At 46.5% G+C, this 19,233-nt stretch overlaps 1 protein-coding gene across 9 annotated transcripts in view; it reads right to left on the reverse strand.

Moving 5' to 3' along the window:
* LOC125723828 (NACHT, LRR and PYD domains-containing protein 12-like) overlaps positions 1-19,233 on the reverse strand; it is a 189,832-nt gene that overhangs the window by 152,784 nt on the left and 17,815 nt on the right. For 2 of the 9 annotated variants that reach the window (XR_007386981.1, XM_049000644.1), the window contains exons 1-6: positions 11,426-11,517; positions 8,518-9,664; positions 7,874-7,987; positions 3,217-3,280; positions 2,805-3,033; positions 456-2,175 (exon numbers count right to left, since the gene is read on the reverse strand). The exons of 1 other annotated variant lie outside the window; for it this stretch is intronic. Coding sequence is in view for 7 of the 8 variants with exons in the window: in XM_049000644.1 (XP_048856601.1) it covers positions 456-2,175; positions 2,805-3,033; positions 3,217-3,280; positions 7,874-7,987; positions 8,518-8,720 (2,330 nt within the window). In the remaining variant the exon portion in view is untranslated. Of the gene's footprint in view, positions 1-455; positions 2,176-2,804; positions 3,034-3,216; positions 3,281-7,873; positions 7,988-8,517; positions 9,665-11,425; positions 11,545-19,233 lie in introns of those variants that run through there. 6 more of the 9 variants (XM_049000636.1, XM_049000638.1, XM_049000632.1 and 3 more) reach the window with 6 other exon arrangements.

Below are 19,233 nucleotides of genomic sequence, written 5' to 3' on the forward strand. Positions count from 1 at the left end.
CTCACATCCTCAGCCAGGTGCAGCTGAGGCCAGCAGAGGGCGCCAGTGAGCAGCCAGAGACAGCAGTCATACGGAAGCTCCCAGCTCTGGGCTCCATCACATGAACACGCCTGCTGACAATAACACTCACATACCACTTATACACCCTGTGGATAAAGAGCCCTCACTGTTTCCATAGCAGGTTAGGATGCTGTGCCTGTGATCAGAAGGCAGACTGGATGGGAATGGAAACGTAGTAACAAACAAAAAGTGACATCACTACCTTCAGTCATTATAAAGTCTGTGGTCAAGATTAGCTACTGCAATACAAACAGCTATAGCTGTGATTATCAAAATAAAACCCACTTATTAATCCATGAGGAGAAATACTGTGTATAATATATATTACACATTTCAAACAATAATCATGTATTACTGCTAGACCAGACATGATTTCCCATCCCCACGTCACTTACAGAGCCGTCCTGGAGTTCTTGACCACAGGCAGCAGCCTGCAGTGCTCTTCATCTGATCTGATGTATTTCTTCAGGTCAAACACATCCAGCTCCTCATCTGACATCAGCAACACAAAGGCCAGAGCTGAGTACTGTGCAGGTGAGAGGTCATCTGATGAAATGTTTCCTGAATTCAGGTATCTTTGTACTTCCTCTACTAGAGAATTGTCACCCAGTTCAGTCAGACAGTGGAACAGGTTGATGGTCCTTTCTGGAGATAAATTCTCCTGTATTTTCTCCTTGATGTATTGGGCTGTTTCCTTAATGTTATGTGAGCTGATTCTTGTCTGTTCCAGTAGTTTTTGTAACAGAGTCTTACTGGAGTCTGTTGAGAGGCCCAGGAGGAGGCGGAGGTAGAGGTCCAAGTGTCCATTCTTGCTCTCTAATGCCTGATCCACTGCAGTCTTCAGCAGGTCAGCTGATGAGTTTGACAGGAACACATATAAAGCAGCGAGATACTCCTGGATGCTCAGATGCACAAAGCAGTACACCTTCTCCTGGTACAATCCATACTCCTCTTTAAAGACTTCTGTGCACACTCCAGAGTAAACTGAAGTTTCAGCGATATCAATGCCATTCTCTGTCAGATCCTGCTCATAAAATATGAGATTTCCTTTCTCAAGGTTGTCAAAAGCCAGTTTACCAAGTTTTAAAAGGAATTCCTTGCTGTATTCCTTAAGCTTAGTTTCATGGTCTTTCATATACTTGTCATTTTTTAAACTTGTCTGAAAGATCAGAAAGTGTGTGTACATTTCAGTCAGAGTCTTCGGAATTTCTCCCCTGTCAGTCTCACTAAAAAGCCTCTTAAGCACAGTGGCTGAAATCCAGCAGAACACAGGTATGTGGCACATGATGAAGAGGCTCCTTGATGATTTCACATGTGTAATAATCCTGCTGGTCAGGCTCTGATCATTAAATCTCTTCTTGAAATATTCCTCCTTCTGGGCATCACTGAACCCTCGTATCTCTGTCACCTGGTGGACACACTTAGCAGGTATCTGATTGGCTGCTGCTGGCCGGGAGGTTATCCAGAGGAGAGCGGATGGGAGCAGATTCCCCTTAATGAGGTTAGTCAACAGCACATCCAGTGACGTTTTCTTTGTTACATCAAACCAGCTCTCATTGTTCTGAAAATCGAGAGGAAGGCGACACTCATCGAGACCATCAAAGATGAACAAGACTTTGTACCTAAACAGCTCAGTGGATTGAAATGATTTCAGTTCTGGGACAAAGTGGTGAAGAAGTTTAATCAGACTGTATTCACCCTTAATCAAATTCAGGTCCCGGAAAGGAAGAGCAAATATGAAGTGAACATCCTGGTTTGCTTTTCCTTCTGCCCAGTCGAGAATGAATTTCTGCACAGAGACTGTTTTCCCGATACCTGCCACCCCTTTAGTGAGTACAGTTCTGATAGGAGTCACACGCCCACATAAGGGTTTAAATATATCATTGCACTTGACTGTAGTATCTTCTGTTCGCCTTTTCTTGGATGCTGTTTCAATCTGTCTCACTTCATGTTCATCATTGACTGCTCCAGTCCCACCTTCAGTTATGTAGAGTTCTGTGTAAATCTCACTGAGAAGTGTTGGCTGTCCTTCCTTAGCTTTCCCTTCAAATACACACTCACATTGCTTCTTAAGTTTACATTTCATTTCCTGTTGATGTTGCAGCATGAGCTGTCCTGAAAAGAAATGAGAGGAAAATGCACTAATTCTGACCGTGATCCTGACCAGTATGAGAGGAAGAATATTTTCCAAAAACACACTTTTCACACATACATATCCAGATATTTCCCTGTGACTGTGAATGTGAAACTGAAAGTTTTATCATGCGTATTTTACTGGAACACCGCATACAGGACCGTGAATAAGCCTTAGGCAGCCAAAGGAAATGTTTAAAGCCATTTATCTGGGTAGTAAGTGTATATCTGCTCAGACCCCAAAAAAACACAAAACCCCTTTTCATTTCCCAAACCTCTCCTCAGCGGCACCACAGCCAGTCCATGTATTTGTTAAATTTCACCACCAACTCACTTCATAAGTTAATTAAATTAGTTTAGAAACTCAATGAGATATTGATCAGCCACATGAGGTGTGTTAGTGGTCAAGTATAAAAATACGTGGATATACTGCACGATTTCTGCAAATATTAAGGTGATTTTGGGAGAGGTTCTGAAATGGCAAACACACTTTGACATACATATTATAGTAGTTCTACACCAACATGAAGACCATTTAAACATCCTTTTCTCTGCCTGCCTAAGGCTTTTGCACAATATTGTACATGTACATAATGTTATAAAGCTCTTACTCTTGTCCAGCAGGTCAGCGAGATCATTTTGCTTCATGGTCCTCAGGATGTACAGAGTGATCTTCAGAGCTACCTCTCTAACACTGGTCTTCTGCATCTGACCATCACAGTCCAGGTCATTGTCCTCCTCCAGCTGAGGCTCAGAGCATTCTGGGTAATTCTGATCTAAATGCCTCACAAACGTCTTCAGCTCGTCCTTTAGGAACTTCATGGCTTTTTCCTCTAGTGACTAAAATAAACAGTCAGAGTTAATTATTGCTACTTACACCAAACCTTTTCAGAGTTTCACTTGTGAATCATAGTTTAAAACATATTTCCTTTAACATGATGAGTTTCTTACTATACAGCTGTATAAAATATAAGCTAATTCACATAACAGCCAAGAAAATATGTATCAGCAATAAATACAAACCTTCAATATGGATGATAAACCCGATTTATCATGTAGATCTGAACTGCAATCTTCCATTTGATCTCTGTGAATTAGGCAGAAACATAAAGTCCTCAATTCATCTACACAAATGTAACAGAAAGACTGAAAAGTTTCCCATTAAAATTGCTGTTACTGCAGATAAAGAATAACATTGTGGTATATTACAACACCAATTCCACACATTGTGCAAATTGTAAATAAAAACAGAATGCAATGATATGGAAATCTCATAAACCTGTATTTTATTTATAACAAATCATAGGAAACATATCAAATGTTTAAACTGAGACATTTTACTATTTCATGAAAAATATTGGCTCATTTTGAATTTCATGACAGCAACACATCTCAAAAAAGTTGGGACGGGGGCAATAGGAGGCTGGAAAAGTTAGTGGTACAAAAACCCAACAGCTGGAGGAACAATTTGCAAATAATTATGTCAATTGGCAACAGGTGAGTAACATGACTGGGTATAAAAAGAGCATCTTAGAGTTGCAGTGTCTCTCTGAAGTAAAGATGATCAGAGGGTCACAATCCCCCTAATACTGCACTGACAAATAGTGGAGCAATTTCAGAAAGAAGTTCCTCAGTATAAAACTGCAAAGAGGTTGAATATTTCACCATCTACAGCACATAATGCAATCAAATGATTCTGAGAATCTGGAGAAATCTCTGTGAAAAACCAGACTAGATGCCTGTGATATTTTGGCCCTTAGGCAGCACTGCATCACAAACAGGCATGATTCTGTAATGGTATCACTAAATAGGCTCAGGAATATTTACCAAAAACATTGTCAGTGAACACAATTCGCGCTGCCATGCACAGATGTCAGTTAAAACTCTATCATTCAAAGAAGAAGCCATATATGAAGATGATCCAGAATCACCGACGTCGTCTCTGGGCCAAAGCTCATTTAAAATGGACTGCGGCTGAGTGGAAAGCTGTTCTGTGGTCAGTCGGATCTAAATTTGAGATTCTTTTTGGAAACCAGAGACACCATGTCATCCGGACTAAAGAGGAGAAGGACCACCCAGCGTGTTATCAGCACTCAGTTCAAAAGCCAGCATCTCTGATGGTGTGGGGGTGCATTAGTACATATGGCAGGGGCAGCCTGCATATCTGGAAAGGCACCATCAGTGCTGAAAGGTATATCAAGGTTCTAGAGCAACAGATGCTCCCATCCAGACGACGTCTCTTTCAGGGAAGACCTTGCATTTTCCCACATGACAATGCCAAACCACACACTGCATCAATTACAACATGATGGATTCGTAGAAGAAGGGTCCGGGTACTGAACTGGCCTGCCAGCGGTCCAGATCTTCCAGCCACTGAGAACATTTGGTGCATCATAAAATGAAGAATATGACACAGAAGATCTAGGACAGTTGAGCAACTAGAATCCTGTATCAGACAAGAATGGGACAACATTCCTCTCCCAAAACTCAAACAACTGATCTCCTCAGTCCCCAGACATTTACAGACTGTTGTTAAAAGAAGAGGAGATGCCACACTGTGGTAAACATGGCCTTGTTCCAACTTTTTTCAGATGTGTTGCTGCTGCGACATTCAAAATTTTTCCTTACAATGATGCCTTTTCTCAGTTTAAACATTTGATATGTTTTCTGTTATGAATAAAATATAGGTTTATGAGATTTCCATATCATTGCATTGTTTTTATTTACAATTTCCAGAACATCCCAACATTTTTGGAATTGGGGTTGTAGTTTGGAAAGATGTATCTGCCATGTTAAGCTTTATTCACTGGGGCAGCTTCCTAATTTTCTCATGACAGCAGAAGAGAACCAGTGACATCAGGCTCCACCACACAGAGACACAGCAGGCAGGAAGGACAGTTTTCTATGCAGCCCTTTGTACCCAGTGACATTTAGAGTGATTAGCAGAGCTAAATACCTTTAAATACATTTGATTCACAATCCTTAGTCAAGAAACTGGTTAAATAGCTTGTTGGTCAAATTCAGCACCTACAGGGCTAATGGGCCAAATCTGTCCTTCAGCACCTACAGGGTTACCCCCCCCCAGAGTGATCACACAGCTTCCTATGCAACCGACAAACAGTGGACCCCCCCCGCTACCCCACCCCACGATAAGGCTCTGCTTTGCTTATCAATGGAGCCGCCTGCTCTGTGAGCGACTGGCCCACGGCCGTGCCGGCCTTGAACTCGCGGGTGAGCAAGGAGCTGTATTACAGAATAGTAACCGCTTCAGGGATCACCTTTTGTCTGTCAGCCAGCAGCAGTGAAGTAAAACATACACACAGCTGTCCATGAACTCAAGTGCTGGTGATGCTGCCTCAAACCTTCAGAACGTTCTTATCCCATTAGGATGTGATGGGGATGTGCTGACCGGGGACAGGGGGAAGCGTGAGAGTGGGTGGGAAGGGGAGCGAGCAGTATGAGCGGAGGCAGGCCTCTCAGCTTACACCACCCAGCTGTCAGGGCCCAGTGCCCCCCGGTGTCCATTACCACAGGCGCAACCCAAGACAAACACAGTATCTGCCGGTGCTATAGCGCCCCCCGGTGTCCGTTACCACAGGCGCAGCCCAAGACAAACACAGTATCTGCCGGTGCTATAGCGCCCCCCGGTGTCCGTTACCACAGGCGCAGCCCAAGACAAACACAGTATCTGCCGGTGCTATAGCGCCCCCCGGTGTCCGTTACCACAGGCGCAACCCAAGACAAACACAGTATCTGCCCGTGCTATAGCGCCCCCCGGTGTCCGTTACCACAGGCGCAGCCCAAGACAAACACAGTATCTGCCGGTGCTATAGCGCCCCCCGGTGTCCGTTACCACAGGCGCAGCCCAAGACAAACACAGTATCTGCCGGTGCTATAGCGCCCCCCGGTGTCCGTTACCACAGGCGCAACCCAAGACAAACACAGTATCTGCCGGTGCTATAGCGCCCCCCGGTGTCCGTTACCACAGGCGCAGCCCAAGACAAACACAGTATCTGCCGGTGCTATAGCGCCCCCCGGTGTCCGTTACCACAGGCGTACCCCAAGACAAACACAGTATCTGCCGGTGCTATAGAGAGATCAGCACAAGTCATACACACTGTGACGAGCTACAACACAGGCTGTAACTCTGCCAGGGGCTGATCTGGGCAGCTAGAGGTCCACCGAGGAGGAGCAAAGGATGGGGAGGCAGTTCGACTTCCTCCTGACCCGGCAAGGCAGAGTCTGGCAGAGGAACACACCTGACCTCTTATCTGCAGCCACATAACTGGCCCAGCTGCGCATGCAGGGCAGACAGCCTGAGAGCTGACAGGGCCTGGTGGGGCAGAGTCTGACAGAGGAACACACCTGACCTCTTATCTGCAGCCGCATAACTGGACCAGCTGTGCATGCATGGACCGGATGCTAGTGAGGGGCAGCACAGCCTCAGTCGGAACACTCTGGGTCGCCCTCAGGGACGGATTATGGGTTGTGTGGCCCCTGGGCAAAACGTTCGCGAGGCCCCCCCCCACCACCACTAGCAGCACCACCACTAGCACCACCACCACAACCACCACAATTCAAGGGCCCTTGGCAGGCAAATGCCCTCCCTATAGGGTCAGGGGCCCTGGTAGGCAGAGGATCAAAGAATGTAGGCCCTCTAAAATAGACAAACGAAAATGCATTGTTGATAAGCGTTGCAAATTCTTTTGGGCTAGGGGCCCCACAGGCCCCCTGCACCCCAAGGGCCCCTGGGCAGCGGCCCCGCTGGCCCAGTCCGTAATCCGTCCCTGGTTGCCCTCCGCGTCCGTAACACACATTCTTTTTTATTTATATTTATTTCTTGAAAAATATTCTATTTTCTAATTATTCTGTTTTTTGTATACTGTGTACTTCTTAAACTTGTTTACCTACAGAAATTTTGTTTACTTCTATAAATGTTTACTTACTTGCACTATAGCTGCTGTTTTTGCACGTTGTCTTTGTTTTACATTGTATGTTTGTATCTGTGCACTTTGCTGCTGAACGCAAGAGAATTTAAACCCTGGGATCAACAAATCATCTTATTTTATACTCAGGGGATGAGAACCACTACAGTGTCACATTAATTATGATCTGAATCAGCAAGTATTTAAACGTCACCTTTGGCAAAGAAACCAGTAGTCTTTCTCTTTTTTTGTCTGATAATAGTAGTTTATTGTTTAAGCCACACAGTTTGATTAAACATGTTAAACTGAAGCCTTCATCTGAGTATGATCTAATGAATTCATGAGAGTGAAATTATTTGTTATCAAAACAGAAACATCCGTCTCATGAGAAAACAATCTATTGTCGAGTCATTCTTTAATGGACATGTGGGGGGGGGGGGGGGGGGGGGGGGGAACAGGCAAACCAGTTTATTTCCAGCTCTGAGGACTGAAATTTAAAATCCACTTTGCGATTAAATAACTTCCAATTCCGGCTCGCAGAAAGTCAGGATTTACAGTAATCCTCATCCATTTACCTCAGATGTTATTTATATAGAATACGGACAAAACTTTTGTTTAAATTCTCAAGGTGATGGAATCTGTTAAAGGTGCATTCATTAAAAATATATTATTTCCTCATAGCTTGTATGTGTCTCTGTGCCATTTGACTGAGAGTCTGAATGTCATTGACAGTGTTTGTTTAAATGTACATTTACCTTTGATCTGTAGGAAAAGGTCCCTCTCTGAAGTCGAGTGGATTTCCCATTGACCAGTCACTCTTCATGGAAACACAGCTGGGTACAGGGGAGTCTGCTCTCTTCATCAGGACACTGTGGGCAGTGAGGGGAAACAAACCTTCATGGTATAAATATAATTCATACAATGCGGACGGCATCACACTGCTGTTTAGACTTCTGCTCTGCCTTCATGTACTTTGATATGCTGTGAAGCTCTTTATGTAAACAGACTTATTTACAGTCGGCTGTTAAGGAAATTGTCTCATCTAAAATTGAGATATTAGATGAAACTTTTCGTATCACCGTTAAAAACCTCCACAACTAGACTTGACTGATGTTCATTTTTATTTGTTTATATATGTTTTTCTTTGTTTTTTTTAGTTTTGTTATGTGGCCATTTTGTATAGGAGGGATGGTCTGTTACTCGCCTCTAGTATAAAAGAACTGGCTGATTGTGGAAGAAGACGGTGAAGACAGAAGATGGCGAGGTCTTTTTATTAAGCTACACATATTAAAGTGCTGCCCACTGACCAGCCCTAGCTAGGAGCCCAGTTTACTTTTATGTTATGGCCTGACTATAGACCCAGAGAGACATGCATGCTAGTGGGCTGTAACACTGTTACCTCTCAGGGATCTTTCTCTTACGCCCCACAGGGGGGCCCATTTCAGAAGCAGCTCTTCTTTTTCCTCTCTCCGCCATTATTGTGCCGATCCAGACCAGTTGATTCCTGCTGGGACCTCTGTGAACATGAAGGGTTAATAGATACATCCTACGTATAATCTTTAAATGGTATTTCATAATACCATTGTGATTCTCATTAGTCATTATTATGAAATGTTATTTCACGTAATGCAAACGTGACTACTTCAAAAATTCTAACTGTACTGCAGAATAAAGTTTCCACACTGATATTGTATTGCCAAATAAAATTTTTGCCCGTGTTCGGTTGAACCACGGAACCGTCGGTGTGCATTACGGTAGCACGTTTCGACAAGGGAGCACAACCCGTCCAAACATCGGATCCTGCTCTTCCACTCCCACCTTGTCTGCACTCCATGTGCGCATCTATGTAATAATGTTCTTGCAGCGATCACGTGTAACTTATTTTGGAATTTACCCCAAAAAAACAGATGCTATTTTCTGATTGGCTGGTGTCATGCCCGGCTCGTACGATCCTCGTGTGTACCACGCCCCCCTGATTATCCACGTGTGCTTCCCTGATCGTACTCAGCTGTATCCAATTACTTGGTTAGTCCTGTCCTATTTTAAGTCCTGGTCTTACCTGTTTCCCTTGGCTGTCATTGATGTTTGTCTAAGCCTGTAATCCGTCCTACCCTTGCCCTAAGTAAACCCCCGTTTTCCCCCTATTTCGCTTGCCTTGCCTGTTTCCTGCTCGCTCGCTTGCCCGCTCGCCTTACCCCTGGTCAGCGATCGTGACAGAATGACAGACCCAAACAAAGAGGCACCGCGGCAGACCAAGGACCAACGTCTCGGTCTGCTGCAGGAGGTGTATTACTGGCTCCTCCAGCCCGATGTCCAGGAGGACCCCGTCTCGCTGAGGTTGGCCACCGACAGCTGCGAACTCCTGATGGCGATGTCCCTACGGGAGGACGGGTATCACTTGGGAGTGGTGCGCGCCAACCTCTACCAGCTGGTTAGGCGCATGACCACGCAGATACTGGAGCTGGACGAGCCATACGTCGCGGAGGTCGTTCCCCAGCCGTCCGTCCCAGCGGACGTGGAGCAGCCACCTGCGACCTCCGTGACGACTAAGAAGAGGAGAAAGAAGAAGCACACGATCGCTCTGACGATTGTTTTGGGGGCGTGCGCGCTCGTCCCCGCTTCCCTCCCAGCCGGGGAACTGGAGGACTCCCCGGCCGACCTGAACGTCACCAGCGCTGCTACCCATGAGTGGTATTGCTTCCAGCCCGAGTGGCTGGCCAACAAGGGGATGCCATCCCGCGTGTGCCCCGGAGACTTAAAGGGGCCACGACCGTCCTGCCCGCACGGGACCTACCAGTCCCGCCGCCTGCGCCTCCGCTGCATCCTGCGCAGCCCGAGCAGCCGCCTCCGCTGCATCCTGCACAGCCAGTACAGCCACCTTCCCTGCTGAACGCGCCCGGAGAGGCGCGCCTTGGGGAGGGGGCTCCCGTGACTCCCGTGAGCAAACAGCCGCCTGCAGCTGTTCCCGAGCAGGCGCTCTCTCTGCCACCTGCAGCTCCAGCGCCCACGCCCGAGGCGTTCCCCCTGCCTGCAGCTCCAGCGCCCACGCCCGAGACGCTCCCCCTGCCTGCAGCTCCAGCGCCCACGCCCGAGACGCTCCCCCTGCCTGCAGCTCCAGCTCCCACGCCCGAGGCGTTCCCCCTGCCTGCAGCTCCAGCTCCCACGCCCGAGGCGTTCCCCCTGCCTGCAGCTCCAGCTCCCACGCCCGAGGCGCTCCCCCTGCAGCCTGCAGCTCCCGGGCAGGCGCCCCCTCTGCAGCCTGCAGCTCCAGTCCCTGGCCCCACTCCAGTCCCTTCTCCCCCTGTGACTCCTACGCCCTCACCCCGGCAAACTCGACCCCGACCAAGGGATATAAAGTCTGTGTCCTGTAAGGGGCGGGGACACAGACGCAGGGCTGGGGTCCCGCCCGCCCTGCCCCCTGGCTCGCCCTCCCTCGCCTGCGCTAGGGCTTGGTCGGCGCCTGTGGGTCTTGGCCCTCCGGGTCGGCTGTCGCCTGAGGGTCCTTCTCCACAGCCTCGTCGCCCTGCCTTACTCCCTCCTCCGGCGTCGCGCCTTTCCTTTGTTTAATAAGTGAATTTGTTTCTTGTTTTTGAATAGGTGATGCAATTACATCACCTTTATCTACAGATTTCAAAGAAGATTTAATCTTGATATTTTGATATTTTTTAATAAAGAATAAAATATTTCATGGGGTGTCCTAATTTTTTCACACGACTGTGCGTATCCACACCTGGAGAACACCAAAATCAAACTCCATACTTTTCCGTACTGCACAGAAACCCTGTAAATACATTTATCTATCTAATTTCATACCATTTTAAATAATTTATTTATCCTAAACGACGCATCGTCTTACCTAATCCGTCCGGCGCTAAGCCTGTCTTTACGTAAAAATACCAAACTGTGTATGAACTAAGAATAAAAATACAGCAATGCCGTGGTTTAGCCATGTTTCATAAAATATTAAGCCTTGAGTTTAACCCGGGTTCTTCGGCCCGCTAGCAGTTATCCCCAACATCTTAAAACAAGCTTAATATAACTTCAAAGTATTATAACCTAGCCCCATTTACCTGTTCAAGCGACTCCGTATATTAGGTGAAATCAGGATTGAGCGTAAATAATTAAATATTATTATTGTTGTTAATTTGCTTTACATTCGAAAGTTTAAAATATTCTGTCACAGTTACTGTGATGCACGGATGTATATTTAATGACTAATTATGTTGAGAACTATTAAATGCCAATATTTAAGTAAGTAAACCATGTATATTTTACTATGTGGTTTAATCTGTTGAGTATAATCTTACCTGGCAATAAAAATATCTTTTTATATTTCCAGACTCATATTCGTGTTTCCTGACAAAATGGCGACTCCAGGTTTAAATCGCTTTCACTTTCATTTACAGACAGGAAGTCGTTATATCAGCTTCATATCAAACGCGGAAGCTGTCAAAGCGGAAATGGACGTGGATTCCATGTCGCGCCATAGGATCTTAGCCCCGCCCCACGCAGCATCCAAATGAGCCCCCCCCCCCGCGGGAGATCCGATCTGGATGTGGAGGGCCGTCTCCCCTTAATCTCCCACTACATGATTCTTCTTTCATCTGCAATTTCTGCACACCCCCCCCCCCCCCCCCCCCACAAGAGCCAGAGACAAGCTGCTCACACAAGTATTATGCTTTATGTTTCCCCATGACTGTCTGCTGTTTCACATGGAGTGTAGAACCGTGGAACCGTTGTCTCGACTCAGCCGACTTCGGAGGAGCGCTTCTCTCGCAGTTCCTTTTATTAAGCACTTCCATTTGCATAGCAGTAGAGGTGTCACATGATGCAGTAATACCATATATTGTCGATAACACATGAGCGTTTCTAATAATGCCTGCTGTTGCTACGCGGAGCAAAACGATTAGACGTACAAGCATATGCGATTTCGCAACATCTATTTCGAAATGGCTTTAACTGAACTGAAACTCTGTGGTTAGCATCTATCAGCAAGAAAACATGTTTGTGCACTTTGACCTGCACTCTTTCCTGAGCGGCCTAAGTGTCGCCCTGCAGACTTACAGACGATACATAAAAGGCAACAAGGATAATTTCCACAGTCCACAGCAGCCAAATAAAGTTAGTTTTCGGCCACTTGCCTCCTTATTCCCATAACGGGAACTTTACAGTATCTTTATGGGGATCCGCTCATTCATTTCCATGGGAAAAATGCTAATGCTAACTATGACATCCTTTTAATTACATTGAGTTTTCAGGTAACTGGTCCCCATAAGGGAAAAAGCCGGCATTCTGTTCACCTTCTCAGTCAGCTGCCAGCTGCAGCCACTGCATTATTGATGCCTCAGTATCTGCTTCTGCTGCACTGGCAGTGAAGGGGATTCTCCGTACTGCAGCCAGGTATAAATGAATACGCACTGTAAGGCCATTATGGTCTTAAGCATCAGTTAAGCATGTCGTCTGAGAGAGACCTTCTGTACTGTATGTCCAGACAAATATACTCACCAATCACAACCTCTCTCAGGTGAAGGGTGGCCAAAGAAGTCTTTCCATTAACCCCCCTCTAGTTGAGCTTCTTTGCCAGCGTGTTTCATAGCGCCTTCTTTAATAACGCCAAGTGCAGTCACGCACATCAGCCCCACCAATAAGCCCCAAAAAGTTTACCTGACACAGATTTGAAAGGAAAATACAATGGATTCAATTATTTATCATCAACTGTGTGAGAAAAGTAGCATTAATACTGTGATGCACTGTGACTGCCATGCCAGTGAGCCTGGCTTATCGCTCCTGTCAGCAAAGTGTTTCTCTCCGGTCATGGGCAGGGTTGGGACCCGAAACTCTGTTACAAATTAAAACTGAAGACAATATGCTAAGTACCAGGTACCCATAAAAAAAAAATAAAACAGCAAAGTTATATTGCATATACACAAGCTATGCAAAAGTGGAGCCTATGGCACAAGAAGAGGGGACTGGTGGCTTGGCCATTTTCTCAGGGCTGCAGGGCTCCCAATGGCACCTGGGGGGGGGTTTCGAAATAAAAGCCCCTGTGGAGACTCATTAGTCATTCTTTAGTGTTAATTTAAAGTGATGTGTGTGTCTCATCATTAAAAGTGGTACCTTAACTGAAAGTCAGTTTATCATCTAAACATTCGCCATTTTTTTACATTTTAGAATCAAAACTGTGAATCAATAAGATCTGGAATCTACAAGTAAGATTGGAACCTGAACTGATCAGCCATATTCAATCCTATTCTTGAGGCCAGAGGCAGGTGGGACGCCTGACTTAAGGGTGATTCCATGGAATCTAACATATTTTACCAAATTTTCCCAACTGGCCGTATTGGGTTTGCTTTATACTTTACGTAGATAATGTTACTGTTCCCAGCAACTAATGTGCAAACATTTTGGTTTCTGTAAGTAGCATAAACAATTCAAAGGTAATGACTTATGGAACTTTGAAATTTTTTTGTAAGCAACACTTATTTATTAGGGCAATTACTCCATTTTTAAAGCCTCCACACATTTTTCACAGTAGTGGTTGGACACAATGGCAGTATTTACATCAAGTATGAAGCACATCCAAGATGGTCAGTAGGAGGCCTCTGTTGGTCTTACATGGAATGACCCTTAAATTTACAGACTGTCAGTGCTACTCAAAGCTCCTGCAGTAACCCTGCCCTACACATCTCCCACCTTCTCATTTGTACCACACATTATACTCAAAGCAGCTCCTGCAGTAACCCTGCCCTACACATCTCCCATCTTCTCCTCTGTACTACAGATTAAATCATCATTCTCCCAAAATTGTCATATCGCATGTTTTGGATTTGCGTATATTATTTTCAGAAAAAATAAAAGCCTATCACTTCCAGTTTCAGAAGCTCTGTCAGCAAGAGTGCAGTTAGTTTCTTATATAAAAAAACCCCAAGAAATGCTCACCATGTTTAGCTGAAGTTCTGGATCCTGCTGCATCATCTGCTCAGCAGACCTTCGTCAATGCCTAGGTTCAACAACTTAGCCTCACAAAGTTACAGAAGACCAATAATGGTCTTTTGTTGGTCAAGCACCATCTGAAGTTTCGTAAGGACTTCCCTAAGCAATGCTATGAAAAAGAAGTTTAATATATTAAAATGAAACGCATAGACACAGCAGAATGCCCTACGATAGCAGTCATCTTAAAATACAGTGAACCCAGCAATGTCTAGGCAAGTAAAATCCATTTAGTGTATTGAATACATGCTTAAGCCATGTGTCCCCTGGCCAGTGGGTATGTAAAACGGGGGGGATAACAAAAAATCTGGCCAAGATGACAGAAGCTAAAGGCTTGGCAACATGCAGCATGAAAACATCTATAGTACATGATGGAAAGCTATCTGGGAGACCAAGTTTGTCTACTTTGGAAAAATACCAGTAAGGTAGCTGAGTGGAAATTAGTATTGGCCTTCCCTGGTTCTGATGACTGCTGAGGAGCCCAGCTGAAGTTCTGGTAACGTGCCAGTGCTACAAGAGTATACAGTGTTAAATGCATGATAGCAAATGTTCCATGAAATGTATCCATACATACACAGTCAGTCAGAAAGCTAAAGGACACACTCACATGGAATATCATCTCCTGGCTCCCAGCTCTCTAGCATGTCTGTAAGGGGCCCGTGTGATGCTGGGGGTTCTGCTGCTGGTAACCTGGTGATGGGGGCAGGGGGTAAATTGGGGTGTGGGGTGACTGTGACAACATGGTAGGTGTAGGAGGAAGGTTTGTTTTGGGTGGCGGGGAACAGTCCTCTTCTGAACCCATGGATGAGAGCTCCTGACCCCCGAGGGAACCAAGCTTGACATCCTTCCTGTTTTGATGAATCGATACAACTCATCAACATTGAATGGAACGTTGTGTAAAATAAAAGGCAAACCTCTACCTGTACCAATTCAATTCAGTGAAGTTTAATGGAAAACAAGATTTTAAACAGGGTGTTAACGGGAAAAGTAATAATGATGTGAAGAAACTGACACCTTTTTCACCTCGGTGGCCTTTGCCCAGACACCTCTGCTTCAAACTGGAGGTCAGACCGGGTCTCCGCCTCTTAGGCCCTCAGACTGGAGATCAGACCGCGTCTCCGCCTCTTAGGCCCTCAGACTGGAGGTCAGACCGCGTCTCCGCCTCTTAGGCCTTCAGACTGGAGGTCAGAACGCGTCTCCGCCTCTTAGGCCTTCAGACTGGAGGTCAGGCCGGGTCTCCGCCTCTTAGGCCCTCAGACTGGAGGTCAGAACGCGTCTCCGCCTCTTAGGCCCTCAGACTGGAGGTCAGACCGCGTCTCCGCCTCTTAGGCCTTCAGACTGGAGGTCAGAACGCGTCTCCGCCTCTTAGGCCCTCAGACTGGAGGTCAGGCCGGGTCTCCGCCTCTTAGGCCCTCAGACTGGAGGTCAGGCCGGGTCTCCGCCTCTTAGGCCCTCAGACTGGAGGTCAGGCCGGGTCTCCGCCTCTTAGGCCCTCAGACTGGAGGTCAGGCCGGGTCTCCGCCTCTTAGGCCCTCAGACTGGAGGTCAGGCCGGGTCTCCGCCTCTTAGGCCCTCAGACTGGAGGTCAGGCCGCGTCTCCGCCTCTTAGGCCCTCAGACTGGAGGTCAGGCCGCGTCTCCGCCTCTTAGGCCCTCAGACTGGAGGTCAGGCCGGGTCTCCGCCTCTTAGGCCCTCAGACTGGAGGTCAGACCGCGTCTCCGCCTCTTAGGCCCTCAGACTGGAGGTCAGGCCGGGTCTCCGCCTCTTAGGCCCTCAGACTGGAGGTCAGGCCGGGTCTCCGCCTCTTAGGCCCTCAGACTGGAGGTCAGGCCGGGTCTCCGCCTCTTAGGCCCTCAGACTGGAGGTCAGACCGCGTCTCCGCCTCTTAGGCCCTCAGACTGGAGGTCAGGCCGGGTCTCCGCCTCTTAGGCCCTCAGACTGGAGGTCAGGTCGGGTCTCCGCCTCTTAGGCCCTCAGACTGGAGGTCAGGCCGGGTCTCCGCCTCTTAGGCCCTCAGACTGGAGGTCAGGCCGGGCCTCCGCCTCTTAGGCCCTCAGACTGGAGGTCAGGCCGCATCTCCGCCTCTTAGGCCCTCAGACTGGAGGTCAGGCCGCATCTCCGACTCTTAGGCCCTCAGACTGGAGGTCAGGCCGGGCCTCCGCCTCTTAGGCCCTCAGACTGGAGGTCAGGCCGGGCCTCCGCCTCTTAGGCCCTCAGACTGGAGGTCAGGCCGGGCCTCCGCCTCTTAGGCCCTCAGACTGTAGGTCAGGCCGCGTCTCCGACTCTTAGGCCCTCCGACTGGAGGTCAGGCCGCGTCTCCGCCTCTTAAGCCCTCAGACTGGAGGTCAGGCCGGGACTCCGCCTCTTAGGCCCTCAGACTGGAGGTCAGGCCGGGTCTCCGCCTCTTAGGCCCTCAGACTGGAGGTCAGGCCGGGTCTCTGCCTCTTAGGCCTTCAGACTGGAGGTCAGACCGGGTCTCTGCCTCTTAGGCCTTCAGACTGGAGGTCAGGCCGGGTCTCCGCCTCTTAGGCCCTCAGACTGGAGGTCAGACCGGGTCTCTGCCTCTTAGGCCTTCCTCCTGCCCTCTTCATAGCCGTCTGTAAAATACAGACGCAATAAACACTCTGTTGATTTACTGAAACTGAGGACTACTAACATTATAAAATCCATATTTTTCTTAAGGCTTCATTTGACTAAAGTTAGCTAAGACTGACATTTCTAATTAAACTCATAATCTATGTGTAACATCTACTGCATTGTTGGCTAAAGTATGAGACTATAATAGCTAAAATAAATATGAACATAACTAATATTAAATATATAATTGATAATTATATAATAATTATATAATTATCCACCCATGGGAGGGGCCATTGGGGTCGGGTGCGAAGTGATCTGGGCGGCGGCCAAAGGCAGGGACCTTGGCGGTCCGATCCTCGGCTGCAGAAGCTAGCTCTAGGGACATGGAATATCACCTCTCTGATGGGGAAGGAGCCTGAGCTGGTGCGCGAGGTTGTGAAGTTCCGGCTAGATATAGTCGGACTCACCTCGACGCACGGCTTGGGCTCTGGAACCAGTCTCCTTGAGGGGGGTTGGACCCTTTTCCACTCTGGAGTTGCCCGCAGGGAGAGGCGCCGAGCAGGCGTGGGCATACTTATTGCCCCCAGGCTGGGTGCCTGTACATTGGGGTTTACCGCAGTGGACGAGAGGGTAGCCTCCCTTCGCCTTCGGGTGGGGGGACGGGTTCTGACTGTTGTTTGCGCTTATGCGCCAAACAGCAGTTCGGAATACCCACCCTTTTTGGAGTCCTTGCACTGAAAAAAATGACTTGTAGGATTTACTTAATAAAATCCTCGTAACAATTTGCACTAGCACTTCTAAGTAGATTTTACTGCTGTAAAATGAAGTACAACTCACATGCCAGTATCAATGTAAATTTACTTAGTACTGAACATAACATTTATGAAAATAAATAAATGTTACATAATTATACTTAAGTGGCAAGTTTTTATTAATTTAATTAATTAAGTAAAATCAATTAAAAAATCAAGTAAAGTCAGTTTATGGAGAAGAATATTACTATGAAAATAGTAAGTAAATCTTACTTAAACTAATATAATAAATATTACTTACTGTTATGATATAAATAAATATTTTTTATTATGTTTTCACTGGGGGCGGCATGGTGGTGCAGTGGTTAGCACTGTTGCCTCACACCTCTGGGACCCGGGTTCGAGTCTCCACCTGGGTCACATGTGTGTGGAGTTTGCATGTTCTCCCCATGTCGTCGTGGGGTTTCCTCCGGGTACTCTGGTTTCCCCCCACAATCCAAAAACATGCTGAGGCTAATTGGAGTCGCTAAATTGCCCATAGGTGTGCATGTGTGAGTGAATGATGTGTGAGTGTGCCCTGCGATGGGCTGGCCCCCCATCCTGGGTTGTTCCCTGCCTCGTGCCCATTGCTTCCGGGATAGGCTCCGGACCCCCCGCGACCCAATAGGATAAGCGGTTTGGAAAATGGATGGATGGATGTTTTCACTGTTGGACTCTTTCAGTTACTTAATTGTATTAAGTTAAATTACTCAATATAATTATGAAAATCTTACAAATTCTGTCCTGATAAATGTTACCAAATTAATGATTTTTTTTCTCTGCATTGAACACAATTTTATATCAGACCACACAACTAAAATGCATTACAGTTACAGTTTATTGTCAAACATTATCAATACAGTTATCACAAATCAGTGTAAAACATTTCAAACTAAAACATACAACCACACTCTCACTCTCTCTGTCACACACATGTATTAACAATGTAAAAAAGCATTTCAACACTTCATAAAAACAGCTCATATATCCCTGGGGAGCACCAGTCTTATTTTAAACAAATAATACATCTCTCTGACAAAGCAATCGCAACATTCAAACCACTAATTTTCAACACACAGTACGTCACGCTCACACACACAGACACACAGAGAAATTAAGCATGTAACAATTAAAAAAACTTCTTAAATTTCTCTCAGGACTAAAACCCTTATTTTACACAAAATGTCAACAGCCAGAATTAAAACCTTAAAACTCTGTTACCTCGTACAGTACAAGTACAACATTTAGACATTCCTGCAATTTAACATTTAAACCATCTTACAAACAGGAAAATAGTTTTCAAAGCCAACAATTAGATATTTAACTTCTAAATGTGTAGCGCAGTTTTGGAGGGGATGCAAGGTTGAGGCCATAAATGAGCCCTATAAGCAGCATGCAGGCTTTCGCAGTACTGCCACATCCAGACATCATCTCCTTGCCTTTAAGAAGGATGGACACATCCACTGGCTCCTCTCCATCAGTACCATGGACGACCAGGATCTTGAGGACGTGTTGAGTGGCATCACTGCGACTGTCCTCCTGGTCATTTAACAAAGATCAGCTTAAATTAAATCGAGTCAGCATTAATAAAACATTTGTTGCAAGATGTCTGCACTCCACAGTATCCTCTGAGCGACAGCTGCTTTAATATTTCTCTCAGCCTCTGCTGTGACCAGTCAAAGGCTCCATACTTTACAGTGGCAGAAAACCCTGTGACCTTGTAACCCCCGAGCAGGTTTATTTTTGTCATTATG

This window comes from Brienomyrus brachyistius, unplaced genomic scaffold, assembly GCF_023856365.1.
Source record: "Brienomyrus brachyistius isolate T26 unplaced genomic scaffold, BBRACH_0.4 scaffold52, whole genome shotgun sequence".
Lineage (NCBI taxonomy): Eukaryota > Metazoa > Chordata > Actinopteri > Osteoglossiformes > Mormyridae > Brienomyrus > Brienomyrus brachyistius.